This window comes from Littorina saxatilis, linkage group LG7, assembly GCF_037325665.1.
Source record: "Littorina saxatilis isolate snail1 linkage group LG7, US_GU_Lsax_2.0, whole genome shotgun sequence".
In the NCBI taxonomy this organism is placed as follows: Eukaryota; Metazoa; Mollusca; class Gastropoda; order Littorinimorpha; family Littorinidae; genus Littorina; species Littorina saxatilis.
The window spans coordinates 56,556,400-56,581,717 of NC_090251.1; the positions used below are offsets into that span (position 1 = coordinate 56,556,400).

Sequence of the window (25,318 nt, forward strand, 5' to 3'; positions counted from 1 at the left end):
ACACAACAATCAATCCAAGATAGAATCTAAGAAAAATAGTTTAAAAAAAAACTTATAGGAAAGGGAGCTAGAATTTAGATAGAAAGATAGTTAATAATTACACAGAACAGGAAGCAAACAGAAACTAAGGCCCTCTCTACGTACGAACTATACAACTACGTAGACCCCTAGAGCTGGAGAGGGGGTGTCCAATAACCTACACATAAACAAACACTACAACACGCAAAGTATCAAAGTATGTATAATTAGCTACCCTAAGGCACTTCTTTCTCAATTTCTCAATTTCTCAATCTCTTGAAAGGGAAGGGAAGCAACTACAACAAAAATCTTTTCTTAGAAACAAAAACCTATTTAGGGCTAAATCGGGGTCACCACTGTCACGAAGTGGTTTGCATGTGAATTTATTATGCGTGTTCTGCCCTTTTGCACTGTCTCTACCCTTTCACACCAAACACTTCAAAAACAGAACTTGGGAGGATGCAGGCTCATTATTTCCTCAACCAAAAACAACATTATACTTCTTCACTTTACCTACATCAATACGAAACAACTTTTCGACACACAGTTCGCACAATCTTCCAACTTTCACTCAAGGCATGTAAATACATATTATAACAATACTTTCTCAAATATAGAGTTTAACGCACACAAGAAGGTACCAACAGACACTCACGAGTTCGTCTCACGGCTCACTGCATGTCGCCAGTTCACTTGCTTGTCTCGCTGATTCCTCGTAGAATAATGAATTCAGATGCCAACACACAGAGATGCTAACACACACCTTTCGCTGAAGATGCCACACACACCTCTCACTGAAGATGCCAACACGCACCTTTCACTGAAGATGCCAACACACATCTCATGGAAGATGCCCACACACACCTTCCAGGTTTCTCCCCGAGAAACCCTTCCGCCCGTAGCGGAAACAACCGTCGTCAGCTACGACCGGTCTCGATGAAGACTCCACTCGTCTAGTCATCTGCGCAGAGGTGGTCCCTTGCTTCCACCGTCGTCTAGCGCTTCTCTCGTGTAAGGTCCCTCCCTTATACGCCATGGAAATCCCTCATGGAAACTCCTAAAGAATTTAACCAAGTCTTAATACAACATTCTCTAAAACCATCTCTTCTTCCAAACGTTCATGTACCACTCATACATTCTCGTTCATTCCACGTTCACATTCCGTACAGATTCAATATCCAAACTAACACTTAATCAATGAATAGCACTCCCCATACAAAGCATGACCGTCTTAAACATAACATAAATGCCTAGCAATTATGTTCAAGAAATTCCCCATGAAAAACCGTGAAACAATTACATCAAGAATTCTCTCAACGCTTCACACTAAGATTGGGTGCACTTTATACACACTAACCTTTACGCTCCAGCTATGTATTCCAACGTCACTAATATACAACATAGTAAATCATTTACCTTAAGAGACCCGTCTCTTGAAAGAGTACTTGTTCCCAGAACAAGTCTGACACACGCTGAACAACCTTCCCGGTTGGAAATCTCACACGCTGTGACGTTATTTACCCCAGACCAGCTACATGTCTCAAACACAACTCACATCAAGCTAAGCCAGTTTTGCGTGCAACACCCGAAACACGTGAATAACGCCAGTCCGGTCAGCTACCCTCGCCTGTACAACATTTAGGGAGGTTAAAAACACGACGTGGTTTCACCTCACAAATATGCTACTCACATCTTTGTGACAGTATGTGTGTGCAAGATGCATGAGAGTGAGTAAAGAGCTATGTCCATTTAATCCTGCACTTGGTTGTTAAATTATAAGGACGGTGGGCGATGTTACTGTTACTGGGAACTAAGTCTTGCGTTCACCATTCCAGGTTGTTTTTCACCATGCGGAGGCTTTGAAATGGCCTACTACTGACGAGATGTCTGCCTGCTCCACTTTCGACGACGGCACTGCTCGCCTGGCAAGGACGTGACGTCACCGATGGCTCCTGTCGCTTCGCACTACGGCCTCGTTAACCCAAGTTCATGGACGATTTCGGATACGCATTCACGGTAACATTAGCCTAAGCCGTCCTAACAGCTAAACGTGCAGGATCCATAACGTCATTGTGAACTGAGCGAAAGTGAGAGGTGTGAAAGATGCGTTAAAAGGAAAATAATTATTCTTTGTTGATATTGACTTTATTACTGTTTGATCTTGTTGTTGTTTTTGTTGAAGTTATCGTAAGAAAGAGTTGTATGGTTTGTTAATGTGTATGTGTATTTATGTTATGTATTATTGATTTGTTGTAAGAAACGTCCTTAATCTACTGTTCGTGTCAACTTGTGTTTTGTAGTCGAAAGAGTAAGATTGTTTTGAGTCGTGGATGACAGACTGCGTGCGTGTTCTGTGCATGTGTGCGTGACAGTGAGACATGAAGCATGTGCTGCAACTTCTGTCTTGTGTGTGGCGCACCCGCCCTGATATTGCCCTTCGTGGTCGGCTGGGCGTTAAGCAAACAAACAAACAAATTGCTTTGTCTTTATTTCGTTTGGAAATAATGTTCCAGTAAGATGTATAGTTCTAGAAAGTACATTCCTTCCCAGTCAAACACCAACTCTCTTCCTCTCTACGCATCTTTTGTATCGCTCTTCCTCTCTGCCCCTCTCTTTCTCCCGCCTCTTCCCCCTTTCTCTCATGGCCTCAAGGTCTGGATGTTCTTGCCTTCGCCTTGCAACGAGTAGAGGTCATCGGCGGTGTCCTGGGTCACTTCCATTTCTCTCCCGTCGAGAGGAAAAGACTGGTGGCGTCTGCAAAAATAATCCCAGCATTGAATGAAAGTGTTCCTTTTTCTCTAGCTTCAGTGTTACCTGCAATACAAGTACACCCTTGGGCTAGCCGAGAGTGTCCCAACAGTGTTACCTACAATACAAGTACACCCTTGGGCTAGCCGAGAGTGTCCCAACAGTGTTACCTACAATACAAGTACACCCTTGGGCTAGCCGAGAGCAGTGTTACCTACAATACAAGTACACCCTTGGGCTAGCCGAGAGTGTCCCAACAGTATTACAGACTTGTCACGCATGATACGTATATTGTGATAGGAATGAATAATAAGGAAACAACTGAAGGCTTCATCTAATCGTAGAGATCTCATAAAGCAGGCACCACTGTACATGGAAAGGGTAATTGTAAAGAGCAGTTGCAAATACAAAGATGAAAAGGACGGCCATATACTCGAATGATTATGTACATAAGTTCTAGCCACCTCCAAACGATGTTTTTTTTAAAGAAATCTGTACTGAGAGAGAGAAAAAAACGGAAAGGAAGACCACCATCATATGCTTTGGATAACGCCTGATAACAACTGTGGATATTTGGAGCTAAGGAAAATTGAAGAATGAAATGCCACCATGAGCTCTGTCTATCTCCTGACGATACTCTAGCGAGCTGTAAGAAGTAACAAGTCGCGTAAGGCGAAATTACTGCATTTAGTCAAGCTGTGGAACTCACAGAATGAAACCGAACGTAGTCCGCCGCTAGTGCAAAAGGCAGTGAAAGTGACGAGCCTGTTTGGGGCGGTAGCGGTAATTGCGCTGTGCTTCATAGCACGCTTTACTGCACCTCTCTTCGTTTCAACTTTCTGAGCGAGTTTTTAATCCAAACATATCATATCTATATGTTTTTGGAATCAGGAACCGACAAGGAAAAAGATGAAAGTGTTTTTAAATTGATTTCGAAAATTTAATTTTGATCCTAGTTTTCATATTTTTAATTTTCAGAGCTTGATTTTAATCCAAATATAACATATTTATATGTTTTTGGAATCAGGAAATGATGGAGAATAAGATGAACGTAAATTTGGATCGTTTTATAACAATGGTTTGTTTTTTACAATTTTTAGATTTTTAATGACCAAAGTCATTAATTAATTTTTAAGCCACCAAGCTGAAATGCAATACCGAAGTTCGGCCTTCGTCGAAGATTGCTTGGCCAAAATTTCAATAAATTTGATTGAAAAATGAGGGTGTGACAGTGCCGCCTCAACTTTTACAAAAAGCCGGATATGACGTCATCAAAGACATTTATCGAAAAAAAGAAAAAAACGTCCGGGGATAGCATTCCCAGGAACTCTCATGTCAAATTTCATAAAGATCGGTCCAGTAGTTTACTCTGAATCGCTCTACACACACACACACACGCACACACACACACACATACACACACACACATACACCACGACCCTCGTCTCGATTCCCCCCTCTATGTTAAAACATTTAGTCATAACTTGACTAAAAGTAAAAAGGATGCACAGGAAGGCAATTAGCGAATGGAAGTTGTCCATAAATATACCTCCAGACGGAAACCTTCCCACGAGATGGTAGTTCATGTCCCACAGGGGTGTACCTATTAGGGAGCTGACATGCTTATTTGAAAACGCACTGTCTCGGGTAACGGAGACCCTCTTTCTTGGCTGGCTGAATCTACTGTGTATGTTTCCACCCAAACTCGTCCACTCACCTGATTTCGTTTCTGGGTTCGTCCACCATGCTAGACAGCAGAGGTCTCATCTGCACTGGCGTGGCCTGCGCTGAAGAGTCGAGAGACGAAGTGGATGCCCGCTTCCCCGTCCTGAGCATCCCGAGGTCTCGTGTGCGGGCATAACCACTGTCGTCGGCATCGTCAGTGTCCGCGAAGACCAGGGATAGGGCTGTAACAGAACACACCGTGATACACTGTCAAGTCAAGACAAATCTTTATCCCAGCGAAGCTGGAGGTATTCCACGAACGCTATTCACGACTTTCCGACCTTGACATTGTAGCTAGGGTCATGTGGGCGTTGGCATCATTGTCCAATCAGAAATAGTCAATGATCATCCCCGAAAGTGTGTTCCGGTCTGCGCGGAAAAAGAGAACGTGGTTTGACAACTAAACGGCATTTTGACCGGCTCGCACTACAGCATCGTTCAAATGTGGGAGAACGACACATCTGACAAATAGCCAGTGGTTACCAACATGAGAAACTGGGGATAGGAATCGTAATCCGTATGTAAGTTTGAAGCGGCCCTGACGCTGTTTGTACGTCAATCCGGAGAGAAGCTATCGTACTAGGCCCTAGGTGACCTTTCGTCAAGTTCCACTCCCAGTATGCCGACTCTATGGCCCTCCCCCCGCCAAACTGCTACCCCCGGTGGCAGGGAAAGCGGTTCGACTTACGATTTTGCAAGCTAAAAATAAATGTTTTACTAGACTACCTTAGATCTGGAACTCATGAAACAGCACTATTCAAATCCCCATAAAGTAAGCTGGTGTTGTTCTAGATCTAAGCATCGACCGAATTCAATACAAATGTTCCTTGCATGGCATAATTTGCTGATGACACCCAACTGTATAAACCCAGTCCCCCTGCAGAGACACATTCCGCCATCCAGACCATTCAGACATGCATCACTGATGTTAAATCTTGGATGATCGATAACAAACTTAAGCTGAATGATGATAAGACTGAAGTCTTACTGTGCAAAAAGAAGAACACTACATTTCCCTCTCCCCAACCCGTTTCTGTTCAAGTAGGCGACACCGACCTTCTTTTCTCCCCATCAGCTAGAAACCTTGGATTCACCCTTTCATCTGACATGACCCTTAACAAACATATATCTTTAGTCTGTAGAGCAGCTTATTTTGAGCTTCGTAAGATCAGCACCATTCGCCACACACTCTCCTCTCAAACAACTAACACTCTTGTCTGTGCCTTTGTTCTTTCTAAACTCGACTACTGCAACTCTCTTCTCTCTGGCTGTCCTCTGTATCTCCTGCATAAACTACAAAAAGTCCAAAACTCGGCATCACGCCTCATTCTGAAAGCACGAAAACGAGATCACGCAACACCACTTCTTCACACACTGCACTGGTTACCTATTCAAGCCCGCATTGACTACAAACTGTCCACCCTCTGCTTTAACTTCTTTTCTGGCTCGTCTCCTGCTTACTTCTCTGAACTCCTCACCGTCTATTCTCCAGCAAGACAACTCCGTGCCTCTTCTGACTGTCGCATCCTCACCATTCCACACACCAAAACCAAAACATACGGACAACGCACTTTTACTTTCTGCGCACCCACACACTGGAATTCTCTCCCCTTTCACATCCGCCACTCTCAGTCACCCCAAGCATTCAAACGAGCACTTAAAACGCACCTCTTCAAGAAATACAACCCCTGATTTTGTTTTCTCAGTCCATCAGTAGGCTACATGTAGTGTATTTGTTGTTTTAGTGATAATGTGATAATGTGTATACACATTTAGGGCTGTTTTTCAGTATTAATAACATGTTCTGTTTGATTAAGGGTATTCAGCTGGTATTTCCTTGTTTTTACTACCTATCTTATTCATGTTTTTATTACTTAATTAGTGGAAGAATCTGTTGTAATGTATGTTTGATAGTGTATGCTTTTAATCAAGCGTTGCTGACTATGAATGTAGATGTAAATGCTTGTATAACTGTGTTTGAATTTTAAATGTGTCAAGCGCAAAAAGCATAATTGTAAAGTTATGATGTTGCGCTATATAAATGCTCATTTATTATCATTATTATTATATAATTAGTTACCTAAATCTGTTATTAAGTTTGTTGAAAATCAAAGTATTCGTTTGTTGTTTGTTCGCGTGTCTGGTTTTTACATTTAGTCAAGTTTTGACTAAATGTTTTAACGTAGAGGGGGGAATCGAGACGAGGGTGTGGTGTATGTGTGTGTGTGTGTGTGTGTCTGTCTGTCTGTCTGTCTGTCTGTCTGTGCGTGTGTGTGTGTGTGTGTAGAGCGATTCAGACCAAACTACTGGACCGATATTTATAACATTTTACATGAGAGTTCCTGGTAATGATATCCCCGGACTTTTTTTTCAATCAAATTGATTGAAATTTTGGCCAAGCAATCTTCGACGAAGGCCGGACTTCGGTATTGCATTTCAGCGTGGTGGCTTAAAAATGTATTAATGACTTTGGTCATTAAATATCTGAAAATTGTTAAAAAAATATTTTTTTTATAAAACGATCCAAATTTACGTTCATCTTATTGTTCATCATTTTCTGATTCCAAAACATACACATATGTTATATTTGGATGAAAAACAAGCTCTACAAATTTTAAAAAATAAAAATTATGATCAAAATTCAATTTTCGAATTCAATTTAAAAACACTTTCATCTTATTCCTTGTCGGTTCCTAATTCCAAAAACATATAGATATGATATGTTTGGATTAAAAACACGCTCAGAAAGCAGGGCCGGACCAAATGAGTTGTAAGGGGGGGGGGGGGGGTTCCTCCTTTTGGGGGGGGGGGCAAATCAGCGAAGTGGCGAAGCCACAAGCGCGCGCCTGCTTTGTCCGGGGGCATGCTCCCCCGGAAAATTTTTGAAAAACGGTTAAAATCTGTGCAATCTGGTGCATTCTGGGCCTTGTTTTGAGGGTTAAGAGCAGCATTGTTTTGGTGCAAAAACTAGTAAAAAAAAACACCACTCAAAGCAAGGTACATGCTTTTTCCAGGGTTGGGGTTCCGGAACCCCTGGAACCCCCCCCCCTGGGTCCGGCCCTGGAAAGTTAAAACGAAGAGAGGTACAGTAAAGCGTGCTATGAAGCACAGCGCAACCGCTACCGCGCCAAACGGGCTCGTCACTTTCACTGCCTTTTGCACTAGCGGCGGACTACGTTCAATTTCATTCTGTGAGTTCCACAGCTTGACTAAATGTAGTAATTTCGCCTTACGCGACTTGTTTTTTTAAATAATGACGAAAAGCAAGTAATGAAAAGTGACTACTTTTACACAGACTATGCAAGCCTGTTAAACAGTTGCTTGCAATTAAAAAAAAAGAATACAGGTGTATACATAATAACAATCATTATAAATGTTATACTAAAATTCCGAATTCGTAATAATAAAAAAACGCTCGCGCTGGACCCGAGTACTTTTCAGACTGGCTCGCTCCCCCAGTATGAAAGTTTTTGTCTTGTGCACGTTTAAGACCAAGTGATTGCTCTGTGTGAATTACAGGCATTCCCTTTGCTAAATAACTACATTGCATGCGAGCCGAGGATGTGCGTGGTGACTGGCCTTTCTCTTTTATTTGATCACAGTGAAAAATATACTGCCGACCCTCTTCATAACTGGTGAAGTGGTGGTCCACGAAGTTCTTTTACTGTCCTGGCTCGCGGATTCTTGCATTTATCACGCCCCAGGTAGTTTTACCAAATTCACAAAACAAGAAAGAAAGAAAGAAAGAACAACAAGAGAAAATACTAAAAAAATAATTAGAAATGGAGAAAAACAAACACGCACACACCACGCTTATACTCACTTGGATGCAGGAGAAGGACCGTCCCGACACAAAACAAAAATGACTGCATTCTGGAACTGCGGCAGTCACTTGTAACAGACGACTGTAGCGGTCCAAACTTGATTTAGTTTTGATGAAATTCTCAGTGCGCAGACACGTCCTGCAAAAATGATGCCTTGATCAGGGGTGGGACTCTCTTGTGATGGAAAACGAGGAACTCCCTTTTTTCTAGGGGGGTTCGGGGGCATGCTCCCCCGATTTTTTAAAATGGTACATTAAAATCTGGTGCATTCTGAGACTACAATTCAACTCGTTTGGATCAGGTAAACAAGACATTCTCCTCACACACCCCCCCCCCCCCAAAGAATAACACAAACCCACCCAACCAAACAAAAAACACTTTCACACAACAATAGTAACATTGTAATGGTGCATACTAAAGTAATGAACCATGTATCCATAATCCAATACTGGCAATAGTATGATCCAAGTGACGCCCCAATGCATTGAAGCTCAAAATGACTATTACTTATCAGGAATTTTCAGTCAGCACAATTTAACTCTCAAGCCTCCAGTGTTCTGTTCCATCTTAACTTATCTCCATATTATTCAGTCAAGAAGTTATAGATACTATGATGAAATGGGACGCGGAAAAAATAGATTACCCCAGCGGAATTCGTAAGTTGTGTCCGCGGTAATCTGCGAATTCGCGGAAAAGTCCCACCCCTGCTTAATAAAAACCACTTCTCGCGCAAGCAAAATCAAAGAAATGGACAGATTGAACTAACACCGTTTGGTCTGTAAAATCTGACAATCTTCTTTCTCTTTTTCTTCCACTTGGATAAGCAGTTTTTTGTCGAAGAAATTTAGAATGTTCCACTAGCAGCCAGGATGCGCACGAAGACTGCGATCAGATCTGGGAGAGTCCAGCTGTAACTGTCTCAGACGCAGCGTTCTCGGATCAAGAGTGTTGCCTGCCTGCCTGCCTGCTTGCCTGAATCTTCTCTTCTGCACCGGGCTGCGCTGGTGAGCTAGCTAGACGTTGAAAGGACAGCCCCAAAGCCACGGTTCGCTATTTAAATGCTCTGACCAAGGGGGCTAGGCTTATGTTTTTGGAATCAGGAACGGACAAGGAATAAGATAAAATTGTTTTTAAATCGATTTCGGAAATTTAATTTTAATCATGATTTTAATTTTTTTAATTTTCAGAGCTTGTTTTTAATCCGAATATAACATATTTATACGTTTTTGGAATCAGAAAATGATGAAGAATACCAGACATGTAATTTTGGATCGTTTTATAAAAACATAATTTTAATAACAATTTTCAGATTTTTAATGACCAAAGTCATTAATTAATTTTTAAGCCTCCAAGCTGAAATGCAATACCAAACTCCGGCCTTTGTCGAAGATTGCTTAGCCAAAATTTCAATCAATTTGATTAAAAAATCAGGGTGTGACAGTGCCGTCATCAAAGACATTTATCGAAAAAATGAAAAAAATGTCTGGGGATATCATACCCAGGAACTCTCATGTAAAATTTCATAAAGATCGGTCCAATAGTTTACTCTGAATCGCTCTACACACCCACTCACACGCACAGACACACACACACAGACAGACACACACACACACACACACACACACACACACACACACACACACACACACTCACACACACATACACCACGACCCTCGTCTCGATTCGCCCTCTATGTTAAAACATTTAGTCAAAACTTGACTAAATGTAAAAACACACAAAAAACAAAAGATTCAGAAGAAAAACAAACTGTTTAAAATTCGGAATCTAAAGCAAGAAAGATAAGGATGAGAACTATCCGTTTAATAAACCCGGAGATATTTGTAAGTAAGTCGACAAAATGGTCTTCATTGCAGACAGACGCACACATATGTTTGAGACAGATATAAAAGAAAAAGACTTTGGTTGAATTCGACCACTGGTATGAAGAAAGAATATCTTTTTAAATTGAATTTTTTTTAAGGCCAGAGATGGAAACTCAGATTAGTTTCTTAGGCAAGCTTTACAATGTCCAGCCACGAGAAATAATTTAATTTAAGGCCAGAGACGGAAATTAAGATCTGTTTGTCTGGCAAGCGTTACAATGTCTAACTATAAGAAATAATTTGATTTTAATGCCTGAGATGGAAATTCATATTTGTTTCTTTGGCAAGCTTTACAATGTCTACCTCCGTGAAATGATTTGATTTAAGGCCAGAGATGGAAATTCAGATTTGTTTCTTTTTTGCAAGCTTTACAATGTCTACCTCCGTGAAATGATTTGATTTAAGGCCAGAGATGGAAATTCAGATTTGTTTCTGTTTTGCAAGCTTTACAATGTCTAACTCCGAGAAATAATTTGATTTAAGACCAGAGATGGCAATTCAGATTTGTTTCTTTGGCAAGCTTTACAATGTCTAACTCCGAGAAATAATTGTAAAACTTGGATTTGAAGTACAGGTAGTACGTACGGCATATACTCGGCAGGACATGAACGAATCAAGATGCACTCACCTGTAGTACTCTGGGACTATGCAGACATCGACTGTGAGCTAAACTCAGTTTGTACCACGTTTTAAATAGTGTGCAAGCTGTGTGACTTGAATAAGCATAAAATACCAATTTTAAGTCTTATAGTGTGTGTGTGTGTGTGTGTGTGTTTGTGTGTGTGTGTGTGTGTGTGTGTGTGTGTGCGTGTGTGTGTGTGTATATGTATGTGTGTGTGTGCGCTTAGAACTGTACCCACGGAATACGCGCGATATAAGCCTCATATTGATTGATTGATTGTGTGTGTGTGTGTGTGTGTGTGTGTGTGTGTGCGTGTGCGTGTGCGTGTGAGTGTGTGTGTGTGTGTGACACCTGACAACTATAAGCACCTTGGTATTATTGAATTCGCTTGCCTACTCAATCATCATTTACGATTTTAAGGGGTATTGAATGGGCTTTTTACATTCAGTCAAGTAATGACTGAATGTTTTAACGAGATCGGGGAGCGAGGTTTGTCTCCCGATGTATGCGTGTGTGTATGCATGTATGTATGTATAATGTATGCGACAAGCATTTCTCAGAAATTACCCGACGGATTTTCATGATCGATGCATAATTTTTTTCAGGGCATTTTGTAAGTGCTTTTTCTCCGATTTATTTCATAGGACTATTTGTGGCCATTTCTGCGAAAAGGGACATTCTTGACAAATTTATCGATTTTGAGTTTTGGATTTTATTTGACAGACTGTTATATATAGAACGTGATGTGAGAATTTCAGACCTTCAAATTTATTTTCACGGAGTGACCTTTTTCTGAATATACCCCCAAAAATGACTTGAAATGGCCAAACTTTTAAAAACAAAATTTTGCCGGGAAATAGTAAGTTCAATCATCTGCCGTTATTACTTGTATGGTTTTAGGTCAAAATAATGTTTCATTCCAGAGTTATTGCTCTTTTTGTAACGTTACGCTAATTTGTACTGTTTCGTCTTTTTCTATCATTCTCTCCTCCCATGCAGAAGAAAATACAATCAGCCATATGATTTTTTTTCTCGAATATTTCTTCCTCTTTCATACTACCTCTCCCCCCTCCATGTTCTATTCTTTATTCACCCACGCACATACAAATGTAACCGAGTGCCAAATATACTTTACCCTTTCTCACCAAGCTCAAACACTCAAAATCAAAGCAACTGACACAAGTTAAATTACCCGGTTCTTTATTACCATAAGATGATGAGGGGAAAATGTGGGAAAACGGGGGTTTATCTTCAAATACAAAACGTCCAATGTATTACTCTCTAGAACTAGAACCCAAAACAACACTCTCAATTCCTTACTCTAAAGCTATGCTCTAGATTCCCACTTTAAAACTATGCTTTAAAACAATACTTTAAATCCTCCCTCCAAACTACACTCCAAAACTCTACTCTAAAACCTCACTCTCAACTTTAGTAAAAAAAACAACAACAATAGAACTCTAATCTAAAACAAACAAAATCTAAAAAAACAACCTAAAAACAATTCTTCAAAAAAAACCAATCTAACAAAACCTCTCTAACAAAACCTGACTAAAATCCATCTACTAAAATTAACTACACCCCTCTAACAAAACCTAGTCTACAAAAACCTAACTGAACCCAACTAAAAAACCTGAACTAAAACCCCATCTACAAAAACCCATCTACAAAACTTACTAAATCTAACTACAACTCCGTCTACAAAAATCCCGTCTACGAAAACCTAGTCTACAAAACTTACTGAATCTAACTAAAAAAAACTGAACTAAAACCCCATCTACGATAACCCCGTCGCACACTCCGCCATCCTGCAAATCACAGAATGCACGCCGTAAGCATACGTAAACAACTCAACAATGTCAACTACCACAAACTAAATCCTTTAACAACAGCAAAACACATCATTCCTCCCAAATAACATGCCTAAAATACCGTTTTCTCAAGCACTCAAACGGTTTTCTAAAGCATTCAATAAACAAAAGTGTTCCCGAACATTCAACTCACAAAACAATCTATTTGAACATTCAAATAAATCCTCCCACAAGCAGCATACTCTTCTTCTCACTGCTTACTCATTTACAGAAAGAAAAATGTATTAACCTACCAGCAAAGGAATCTTCACATCCCGAAAGGATTTCAGCCCGTGACAGACATGTCACACAACGGCATCGAAAACACGCCGCACAAAATATACGCTGTCTTCATTGAACATTTTAGAAATTCAACTTGAAGTGGGCATCAGTCAGCACAGCAAAGTTTGTTTACATTTTGCTCTAACTTTGACCCCGCGTTTCTCCAATCAGAGGCTTAGATCAAGAATGTCCCTTTTCGCAGAAATGGCCACATTTGATGGCGTCATATTTGCCCGTTTGCAAAAGTTGAGGCGGCACTTTCACGGCTACAGATTTTCATCCATTTGTTGAAATTTTTGTAAGATGAACTTTGACTTAGTGTGGACTATGGGATTACATTCCATCATGGTACCTTCAAATTTCGTTTTTGAAATTGTCACTCAATTAGTCAATATTAGCTGATTTTGTTGATTTTATAAAAATCGATATTTGAATCACAAAGGTGACATCATTGTATTTTGTGTTTCCTCCTGTATGAGATAATATATGATGTTGCTGTGTTTGATTGAAAATGAGCTTAATGGAGAAAACCGTTACAATTTCGATTTTCTTTATTGTTTGAAGAAGACACATTATTATCATTATCAGTTGCTGATTAAAAAAATATATAGTTTATGGCGTTTGTCGTTGAAAAGTTGCTTTTGCAAGCGAATGCGGGCCGCTAAATTTTGAACAAGAAAGTCAGCGCTTTTAGTCTCGGTCGTGGATGATCTCATTTGTCCATGCAATGCAGTGCGTTTAGTACCATTCTTTGAGTTTGACAGCTTGACTAAATGTATAGATTTTGCTTCACGCGACTTGTTTAAATGTCATATACAGAACAGATTGTCTGCATTACTGCTGCTTATATCGATCCAAACAACGGTGTCGTTATTTGGCATGTTTTGTGTCATAAAGCAGCAAGCACGAAAAACGTTAAATATACACGTATATCAAAAGTTGCCAGGGACAAACCAAGGGGAACTTTAACGCGGCGTATTTTTTTTCGAGACAAATGTCTCCGCAGGTGATAGTTGGTAGACTTTATTGGATGTCGTTATTCAAATGCAAACCGTCAGAAACAGAAAGATTAGAAAGGATTTACGATGTATTGTTTTCCTGCTTTGCCTGGCTGAGGTCGTGAAATTCAGGACCAAAATGACCCAAGGCGCAACTTATTCCTTTTGATGAGTTTTAAGTTTCTTAACAGTTTCCGCAGCTGTTGGTAGACTTTATTGGATGTCGTTATTCAAATGCAATCCGTCAGAGACAGAGAGCTTAGAAAGGAATTACGTTGTATTGTGTTCCTGCTTTGCCTAGCTGAGGTCGTGACATTCAGGACTAAAATGACCCAAGGCGCAACTTATTCTTTTCGATGAGTTTTAAGTTTCTTAAAAGTTTCCGCAGCTGTTGGTAGACTTTATTGGATGTCGTTATTCAAATGCAATCCGTCAGAGACAGAGAGCTTAGAAAGGAATTACGTTGTATTGTTTTCATGCTTTCCTAAGTTTCAAGTTTCTTAAAAGTTTCTGCAGCTGTTGGTAGACTTTATTGGATGTCGTTATTCAAATGCAATCCGTCAGAGACAGAGAGCTTAGAAAGGAATTAGTAATTGGTAGACTTTATTGGATGTCGTTATTCAAATGTAATCCGTCAGAGAAAGAGAGCTTAGAAAGGAATAACGTAATTGGTAAACTTTATTGGATGTCATTATTCTTCTTCTTCTTCTGCGTTCAGGGGCTGAAACTCCCACGTTCACTCGTGGTTTTTGCACGAGTGGATTTTTACGTGTATGACTGTTTTTACCCCGCCATTAAAGCAGCCATACGCCGCTTTCGGAGGAAGCGTGCTGGGTATTTTCGTGTTTCCATAACCCAACGGACTCTCACATGGATTACAGGATATTTACCGTGCGCACTTCAATCAATCAATCAATATGAAGCTTATATAGCGAGTATTCCGTGGGTACAGTTCTAAGCGCTTGTCGAAGAGTTGTCAACACAGGACTAACAAAGAAACTAACATCTACAGACGGACACAAACCCTATCACACACTAGCAAACCCTGATAAACATACAACAAACAACTGTTTAACAACAATGTACACATCAATAGCTAGGTCCAAACAAAATAATATCAAACACAAAGAAAACACCTCTCACAGAGCACGGCACAAGAATGTCTTTTGGGGCACAACACATCACTGTCGAACATGAAAGTCGCAGCCAGCTACGGGAAGAACTGAGTCTTCAACCTACTCTTGAACGCGTCGAGAGAGGGGCTCTGGCGAAACTCAAGCGGCAGGGAGTTCCAGACGGAGGGGCCCGCGGAGGGAAATGCACGCAGTCCAGCAGATACGAGTTTCGAGCGAGGGATGTGAAGGCGGAGTGGGTCAGCAGCAGAACGAAGGGGACGGTCGGAGGGCTGGGTGTACAGGTCCAGGGAGGATTGAAGGTACTCTCCAGCAAACAATTTTACGTTGTATTCACGTTATATTCACGTTGGGTTACGTTGGGTTTGCATTTTACGGGACACCAACGTGAATGCAACGTGAATTATTGGTGGAGATGGATTGTTCGTAAAAACATTACGTGAATTCTACGTTGTCACAACGTGAATTTTTGGTTGTGGTTGTGGTTTGGTTGAAATTGCGTTGCATTTTTACGTAATGTCCACGTGAATAGAACGTAAATTTTAGGTCAAAATTTAGGTCAAGAATTACGTGAATTCTACGTTGACACAACGTGAAAGTTGAGTTTTGGTGCATTTTTCGTAATAAAATTGACGTGAATTACACGTCGACACAACGTGAATTTTTGGTTGTGGTTTGGTTTGATTTCGACGTGAATGCAACGTTGAGAGTGAATGTATGTTTTGGTAAATGTATCCACGCACACACACCAACTTTCACACTCAGTCACAGATCATAAGGACTATTACATGTAACACCATAAACTCAAGACACGATCAACAATTTTATTTTATAACAAAAACATGCATATTATGTTGCGGAGAAATTAAAAATGCACGCAGCTTAGCAGAGCAACAGCACAGCATATTCAATCGATTTCATTCTTTGTCCTGGTGGTCCTCTTCTCCCAGGCAGTCCTCTGTGCGCCTCTCTGATGCTGGTCGCTAAACAAAGCAAAGACAGCACATTGATATTAGTGACATCAGAGCCTCGATCCGTAATGTCTGGAGTAGAAATACACATCTGTTCAACTTAGTAACTTTCCACTGCCTACATGTCTCTGGCCTACTGCCAACTGAGTGTTGACACTACATGTATTTCTTTTTATATGAAATAAAGCATTATGTCCCTTCTTCGAGCCTTGTTGTGTCAGATTTAGGCCGCAAGCCAAAACAACAAAAGACTGTGTGCCAGTGTGTATTCCTTCCATAAGAAATGAAGTATTTCAAACGAAAATTGATAGTTTCAGAACAGTTTGGGGGTATTTTATTTGTATTTGCATCATTAAGACATTTGACCGGGAACAGTCTGGAAGGGAAACTGTCTTTAATCTGTATACAAGAATTAAATGTTTGTAATTGTCCAAACACAAATAACATCCGTTACTGCTATATATATATTATATATAGAGAGAATACTACATGGCTTGCTGTGTCGTTCCAGATTTACACGAGTTGATTTTTTAAATATTGAACTGCGAGCGAAAGCGAGCTGTTCACTATTTGAAAAAGCAACGAGTGTAAATCTGGTACGACACAGCAAGCCATGTAGTATTCTGTTTATCCTACATACTGTATTTACGTGTATATTACTGAAAATGTCTCGCAGTCGAGGCAGCTAAAATGAAAACGCTTGTTTTGGAACCTCGATCTCTTCTAAAGCCTCGTGCAATCTATTACGTCAAAGCAAAGAAACGTCACTCTCAAAGTCTGGCGTGACGTGTTAGTTCTAAAGATTCATCGAGGGTAATTAGCGAGCGCAATTTTTGTTTCTATAATGACGTTTGTCTCGGTGACTTTGGCATCACAAGCAGTGGAAAAACAGGTCCCTGCCAGACTTGCTTGACATGACCTCATTTACATGATATACACACGTGTGATTTGAACGATTATTATCTCACGGGTGTCTCTCTCACGTATGTAGGATAAATATATATACGAATCACACGCACACACACACTCACACACAAACTCACACTAGCGCGTCACCTTATTCCCACTACTATGAGTTATACACAACAACTACAATAGCGATAAACGTTTCATATGCTGATCAGGATGCAATGAACTTTGACACGCTCCAAAGCCCATTATAGGGGCCGGTGTCCGTCTCTCTCCTTGAGGATAAAAGGGCTCACAGCCTTTTCAACATTGTTATCAAAATCAAAGTCTTTCGGTAACCCGGAAAGCTCCTCGGAGCTAGTACTGTCTCAATTATCTACCGATCGCCGTAGGTCGAAGTTGAAGACTATCAAGTGTGTGTGAAGAGGTGGGAGGTGCACAGAAAATGGAAGCAATCATTACAATCAAACTTTGTTTGTTAAATACACTACACCTTGTCATCGGAAACTAAAAGTTATTTGGTTTTGGCCTTTTTTTTCACAGATTATACATTGTAAATGAAAAAAAGCAAAATGAAGCAATACCAAATAAAAACAAAAATGGTCAGAAACATACATGATACATGGGTAGTATCAAAACGGTTGGTTAACCTAAGCTTAACGTCCTCACAGAAACTAGTGCTAATTAGGGACATGAAGTGGTTATATGCTGGGACAAAACGGTTGGGAAAGGGAGAACTTTAAAGTTGCCATCAAGCAAGAGCGGGATGGGTGGTTTCAACTTGCAAGGGTAATAAGAAAGCAGTGAGAGAGATAACTAAGGGCGACATGTGTGATCAAGTTGAATTTGAAAGTCCAGCACCTATAATTACAAGTTTTCCACGTTATCTGTCCAGTGTTATCCATGCCAAGAAGGTTCCTTTTTACATTTAGTCAAGTTTTGACTAAATGTTTTAACATAGAGGGGGAATCGAGACGAGGGTCGTGGTGTACGTATGTGTGTCTGTGTGTGTGTGTTTGTGTGTGCGTGTGTGTGTGTGTGTGTGTGTGTGTGTGTGTGCGTGCGTGTGTGTGTGTGTGTGTGTGTGTGTAGAGCGATTCAGACTAAACTACTGGACCGATTTTTATGAAATTTGACATGAGAGTTCCTGGGAAAGATATCCCCGGACGTTTTTTTTCTTTTTTTCGATAAATGTCTTTGATGACGTCATATCCGGTTTTTTGTAAACGTTGAGGCGGCACTGTCACACCCTCATTTTTCAATCAAATTGATTGAAATTTTGGCCAAGCAATCTTCGACAAAGGCCGGACTTCGGTATTGCTTTTCAGTTTGGTGGCTTAAAAATTAATTTATGACTTTGGTCATTAAAAATCTGAAAATTGTAAAAAAAAAAATTTTTTTTAATAAAACGATCCAAATTTACGTTCATCTTATTCTTCATCATGTTCTGATTCCAAAAACATATAAATATGTTATATTTGGATTAAAAACAAGCTCTGAAAATTAACAATATAAAAATTATGATTAAAATTAAATTTCCGAAATCGTTTCAAAAACTATTTTATCTTATTCCTTGTCGGTTCCTGATTCCAAAAACATTAGATGATAAAGCCCTGTCAACACCCTACGCATCACACGACTGTTCTTGAGCCTACATGACGCCAGCGCGTTAAAAACGATAAAAATGACTCTCCCATCTCGGGACGAACAGCTCTGAACGCTCTCTGAAACCTACCGCTGTGCATTGGAACTTACGAAGAAGATGAGACTTCAAAACATCCCACGAAAGGGTTTGTTCTCCTGAAATTGAATGATAAAACGACAAGGCACTACCTTTCAATATAAGTAGACAGGCCATTTACTCTTATCCCAGCCGCAGCCGTACCACTTTCGTTTTGAGACAATGCTATAGGCTACCATAAGCAGATAGCGTTGTGTTTTACATGGAATAACTGGGCACGTACTGTACACCCCTTCCCGTGAAAACAGGTTGACTCGTCTCAGATCTGGCCACGCTTAGTCCATCCTTTCAACTTAGTCACAAATCAGGGCTCCCCATAGCGCTCCTTCCTGCGTCCTATACGCACTAGAAGCCCAAAACACGTACTATAAATGTATGGAGGGGGTCCCTGGACGCACTAGATTTTAAAAGAGCGGGTCCTAGGACGCACTAAATTTCCTTTATTGTGCGTACCGTACATACCATTTTCAATCAATCAATCAATCAATGACGCTTATATCGCGCATATTCCGTGGGTACAGTTCTAGGCGCTCTGCAGTGATGCCGTGTGAGATGAAATTTTATTCGGCCAGTAGATTGCAGCCATTTCGGCGCATATTTACCTTTCGCGGCCTATTATTCCAAGTCACACGGGTATAGGTAGACAATTATTAACTGTGCCTAAGCAATTTTGCCAGGAAAGACCCTTTTGTCAATCGTGGGATCTTTAACGTGCACACCCAATGTAGTGTACACGGGGGGAGGGTTCGGACACCGAAGAGAGTCTGCACACAAAGTTGACTCTGAAATAAATTTCCGCCGAACCTGGGATCGAACTCACGCTGACAGCGGCCAACTGAATACAAATCCAGCGCGCTACCAACTGAGCTATATCCCCGCCCAGACACTTCGCAGTACAGTATACGTGACCACAATGTTTTATTAGTACACTGGGACTTTTCGGCTTTTGGACCCTTTGGAACCCTCTAAAATACTGCAGTGGGGGTCCATGGACCCTCTAAAATACTGCAGTGGGGGTCCATGGACCCTCTAAAATACTGCAGTGGGGGTCCATGGACCCTCTAAAATACTGCAGTGGGGGTCCATGGACCCTCTAAAATTTAAAAGTGGGGGTCCATGGACCCTCTAAAATACTGCAGTGGGGGTCCATGGACCCTCTAAAATACTGCAGTGGGGGTCCATGGACCCTCTAAAATTTAAAAGTGGGGGTCCCGGGACGCACTAGGAGGGGCGTTCGTGGGGAGCTTTGCATACCAACATTCAACACCGTTCCATCTTGCCGTGAAAAGTTGGAACATTTTTTTACACCCTATAACCGATTATCTCTCCTGTGATTTTCTGTTGTTGACTGGAGTTCCTTCCCTTCTGGTTTCCCGCCATCTTAATATTCTTTTAATACCTTTTTTTGTTCTGTTGCTTATTGCTTTAGCTTTTTGTTCTGTTGCTTATTGCTTTAGCTTTTTGTTCTGTTGCTTATTGCTTTAGCTTTTTGTTTCACTCTGTGTTTGTGTGTCTTGAAGTAGCCTCGATAGGCCAACATTTGACATGACGTCACGCTCATAAGAAAAATACCTAACTCACTGTTAGGCATTTCTGCAGTGAGACTACAGGGGAAGCTACTGGAAGGGTACCTATCATGTGTTAGAGAGTACAAACTCTCAGACAATCGGAAACCATTGCCACGGTTACGTATGCAAAACTGCCGTTCTCGTTTCTGAGTTTGGCACTTTTCCGTTTTGATACATAAAGACTTGTTCAGAGAATGGTAAGGTATGCAAAAGCTTTTTCAGGGTTGTTGTCAGGACTAGAAAAAGGGTATGCAATACAAAATACTCCAGAAGGTGGCGTTCACACGAACAAAACAAATAACACCAATTTTCTAGTTCTGCATTGTTTATATATTATTAAATCATACGTCCATCACATGGATACTCATTCATACATATGGGCAATTATAATATATCAGGGTTTCTTCCTTGTGCTGCGGTCTTGACAACAACAGCACCAGCGCTAGCTGGTTATGGTCGCCTATAGCATTGTCTCAAAACGAAAGTGATAAGAGTTGTCCGTCCCTGCCATAGCCCGCGGCGCTGTCGGCGGGTAGTTCCGGTTGTTTGGTTTACGTCCAAAATGGCTGAAGGAGAGAAGAAGATAAGTGGTGGAGGGAAACGTTACTGTGTCTGCTGTTCAAACTACGCGGGTAAAGCAGTTGAAGGGCGGATTGTCATGCGGTTCCATTTTGCAAACACAAACCGGAACTACCTGCCGTTCCAGGGGCGCAACTCTGTCCGACTATCGCGTTAGTTTTGAGACAGTGCTATAACCTATCGGCGATTCTCAACGCATTGCGCTTTCGCCTTCGTTTCGTGCTTTACAGTGGAACCCCTTATTAAGACCATAGATAATCTGAGAACATCGAGTTTTAAACAGAAGGGAGTCTTAAAATGGAGGCAAATTTATAGAGCCTATTAACAGAACATCTGAAAAAGCTACGTCTTAATATAATGAAGCCTTAAATTGGGGGGGGGGGGGGGGTCGTAAAAGGGGGGTTCCACTGTATCTATATTCACCTCTGACATCAGTGCAGCTCGTTGCAAGATACCGGAGTCGAGTTTTTAAAGTTCAACAGGTTTCATCTGCTAGACATCCACGTCCCCAGCACACACCATGTGACGACACAGAATCGGGACTCCGACGCGGAAGATTCAGATCAGTTTCGTTATTCACATCCATGTTATTAAGAATCATAATATACGGGACGTTTTGGAGTACAGTTATGCAAATGTGATTGAATTAGGCTACCTTACAGCAAATGTGATTGAATTAGGCTACCTTACAGCAAATGTGATTGAATTAGGCTACCTTACAGCAAATGTGATTGAATTAGGCTACCTTACCGCGAAGCTCTCTAAGACTTCGTGTGAGGTCCAATTCGCCACAAACCATCTGTTCTTGTTTTGGCTTCAGCTTGTGAATGTGTAAACCCCCAACAGTCAAGTAACACGCGTGAAACGACAGGAGTTTTTAAAGTCTTTTTCGTTTTACTGTGATAGACCCAAATGTAAATAGTTTCAGAAAAAAAGATACCACCATGTTAACTGAGAAATTAAACAAACTTGCATCCGTTCCGCATAGCCAAAAGGTTGAAGGGGCGTTAAAAACTAACAACCAACCCCAACAGTCTTTGTGTGCATGTCGTGAGATGGACAACATATAGAGAAAGTTTTCAAGTAATTTCAGCAGAAATTTAAAAGCATCCCTCTTTTGCCAGCAGCGGAACTTAAACAGGCTTAAAACTTCTCTAAACTCGATGACAACATGCGGGAAGCCAGAAAACACACCCAACACATCTAGGAAGAACCCAATAGCCTCTCGTTTCTGGGTCGGTTCCAGTTGGGGGGAGTTGAATTTCACCAGCGCGTGACATGCAGAACGGGTCGGTGGGTACAGTAGAGCGAGAAATGGCGACGAGCATGCTGACATCTCGGGCAGTGTTCGTTCTGACTGAACACACTTTGGAAAATCGACTCCGACAGACGCAACTTGACCCGTTCTCTCTTCTCGGTCATTCCTTTTCTTCACTTCTTGGCAAGATATTCATTCAGACTAATCACCCCATCCCCCTCCATTCGCGTACGGAGGTTCTACGTTTTTCTTTTAAAAAAATGTCAGTCAATCAATCAGATTTTTCCCTTTATAGCTTCTAGCACAAAGACATCACTCGGGACGTCTCGACCACATTTCTCTATTTGTACGTTAATATATATCTCTCTCTCTCTCTCTCTCTCTCTCTCTCTCTCTCTCTCTCTCTCTCTCTCTCTCTCTCTTCCCCCCCTCTCTCTCTCTCTTTCTCGCCCTTCCCTCTCTCTCTCTATCTCTCTCTCTATCTCTCTCTCTCTCTCTCTCTCTCTCTCTCTCTCTCTCTCTAAACAGGCATCCCGACCAGAAGTCACCAGCAACAAAAATGGAATAACTAACCCTGACTCACACATGCTCTTTCTTTCAGCACCAGCAGAGTCTTGGAGAAAGTTTAATACGCTTTCACCCCTAGTGCCAGAAAACCAGAAGCACGTCCCAGAAAATCCCCTATCCCCATCGGACAGAGGCACAGCAAGTCTTTCCCCTCCCCAAAGAAAAAAGAAAGAAAGACAAGAACAGAGAAGTACAAAGTCCTCCCCTCCCACGCTCAGCCGAAACGAGCACGTTTTGTACGAGGTACGTTGCGGGACGGAGAGGGAAAATAATAGTCTTCGATCGCCTAGACAGCAGGGTCTTTTTACCACGACGAAACACGGTCTTTTGGCAGCGGAGTCGCGTAAGGTCATGCTCCCGTGATGCTCTAGATTCATGTCTTTAGACGGTTAAAGCTGAGTAGTCCTGCTCGAAAGGCATTCCTTTACAGATAACACGCTGTTGTTTTATTGCTGGTGTTTTATGACAAAGACCAAGTACCTTCCGAAGCAAAAATTGCCAAGGTACATGTTAGTTTAAAGAAGATTTTATTCAAATTAAGTTTCATCAACGAATAATAAGCAGGGAAGGTGGGGCACGAAATCAAACAAGAGCTTACCATGCGTGGCCCAAACAAATACAAAATTGCACAAATTAATAAATATGGCAAGATCAAAATTCCATACTAATGCATTAGCAGGCTAAACTATACAATACAGAATCAAAGGTAACAGAACAAACAGAAAGAAGCATGCAGTTGCATGTATGTGTCCCTTTGACATGATGGGCATTGGTTCATGTAGTGTGTTTAATTCATATGTATGGCAGTGCACCAGAGAAACCGACAGTCGATTTTTGACAATGATGGTATTTTAATCCCATAGGGCTGGATCTAGGGGGGGTTCATGGTTTCCGGAACCCCACATCCCCTTACCCTGCAAATGTACCTTTTTTTCTCAAGGTGAGACCCGAAAGACCCCTTCCAATATTTAAACAAGATACTGGTAACCACTAATAATGACCAACACTTATGTAAAAAACAATGAAAATGTACTCTCCAGAGGGCGATGAAAAACACACATAGCATTTGTTTTACATTTCGTAATTATCAATATTTTATGTTTAGAGTAAGAAGTAACAAAAATAAAATATCTGAAATATACAGACGGAAACAGCAAGGAAGGGGGGAACGCACGAAGAATGAGTGATCCGTACAATTTCGATAGGCTTATAGGTATAACCACCAATACCAAATTATTCAAAAGATTAAAGATTCACGAACGACATGGTCAAAATACGAATACAAAAATGGATTCTGACTATCATAAAAACCCCGATACCCAAAGTGGATTCAGAAAAATGTCGTGACGCGGTGTTTTGTATTAATAGAAATTCAATGACGTAGGTAAAAGTGAAGAAGGTCAAAGCACTTGATCAAGTTTGACTCCTTTGGGAAATCATCTGTCTTTGTGCAGCAATGCCCCGTAAACCCACGTACACGCGTTACGTCTGTTATCATCTGATCTGTTCTGGGTTCAATGTCGAAACTACAGTTATGAAAGAGAGTAGGCTGCATTGAGAGTTTATGCAGACCTCTAGTTTTCGTTTTGTTGTTAGTAGACAGTACAAACAGAACAACAAGAAACGGTAAAACACGAAACAGTACAACAACAAACAGTTCAACAACAAACAGTACAACAACAAACAGTACAACAAACAGTTCAACAACAAACAGTACAACAACAAACTGTACAACAACAAACAGTACTTACAGCAACAAACTGTACAATAACAAACTGTACAACAACAAACTGTACACCAACAATCAGTACAAAAACAATCAGTACAACAACAACAAACAGTACAGCAACAAACAGTACAACAACAAACAGTACAGCAACAAACAGTACAACAACAAACAGTACAGCAACAAACAATACAACAACAAACTGTACAACAACAAACAGTACAACAACAATCAGTACAACAACAAACAATACAACAACAAACTGTACAACAACAAACTGTACAACAACAAACAGTACAACAACAATCAGTACAACAACAAACAATACAACAACAAACTGTACAACAACAATCAGTACAACAACAACAAACAGTACAGCAACAACAAACAGTACAACAACAAACAGTACAACAACAATCAGTACAACAACAAACAGTACAACAACAATCAGTACAACAACAACCTGTACAACAACAAACAGTACAGCAACAATCAGTACAACAACAATCAGTACAACAACAAACAATACAACAACAAACAGTACAACAACAAACAAAACAACAACAATCAGTACAACAACAAACAATACAACAACAAACTGTACAACAACAATCAGTAAAACAACAACAAACAGTACAGCAACAAACAGTACAACAACAAACAGTACAACAACAAACAATACCACAACAAACAGTACAACAACAAACAGTACAACAACAATCAGTACAACAACAAACAGTACAACAACACACTGTACAACAACAAACTGTACAACAAGAAACAGTACAACAACAAACATTACACACTCGCGCGCCTTCTGTATGTACAAGTTGAAACAAGTGGCAACAACAAACAATACAACAAACAGTACAACAAACAGTACAACAAACAGTACAACAACAAACAGTACAACAAC

General features: G+C 40.8%; 1 protein-coding gene across 2 annotated transcripts; it reads right to left on the minus strand.

The window, feature by feature from the left end:
- Window positions 1-2,491: 2,491 nt before the first annotated feature.
- Window positions 2,492-10,980, minus strand: LOC138970401 (uncharacterized). Of its 2 annotated transcripts, none has more exons than XM_070342848.1 (4): window positions 10,827-10,980; window positions 8,315-8,453; window positions 4,484-4,673; window positions 2,492-2,772 (listed from the first exon to the last, which is right to left on the minus strand). In XM_070342848.1, exons 2-4 carry the CDS (start codon window positions 8,361-8,363, stop codon window positions 2,658-2,660), a joined length of 354 nt encoding a protein of 117 aa, XP_070198949.1. In that variant the 5' UTR covers window positions 8,364-8,453; window positions 10,827-10,980; the 3' UTR covers window positions 2,492-2,657. The 2 variants fall into 2 exon arrangements, with proteins under 2 accessions (XP_070198949.1, XP_070198950.1); XM_070342849.1 differs by lacking the exon at window positions 10,827-10,980 and adding an exon at window positions 9,082-9,320.
- Window positions 10,981-25,318: the final 14,338 nt, after the last annotated feature.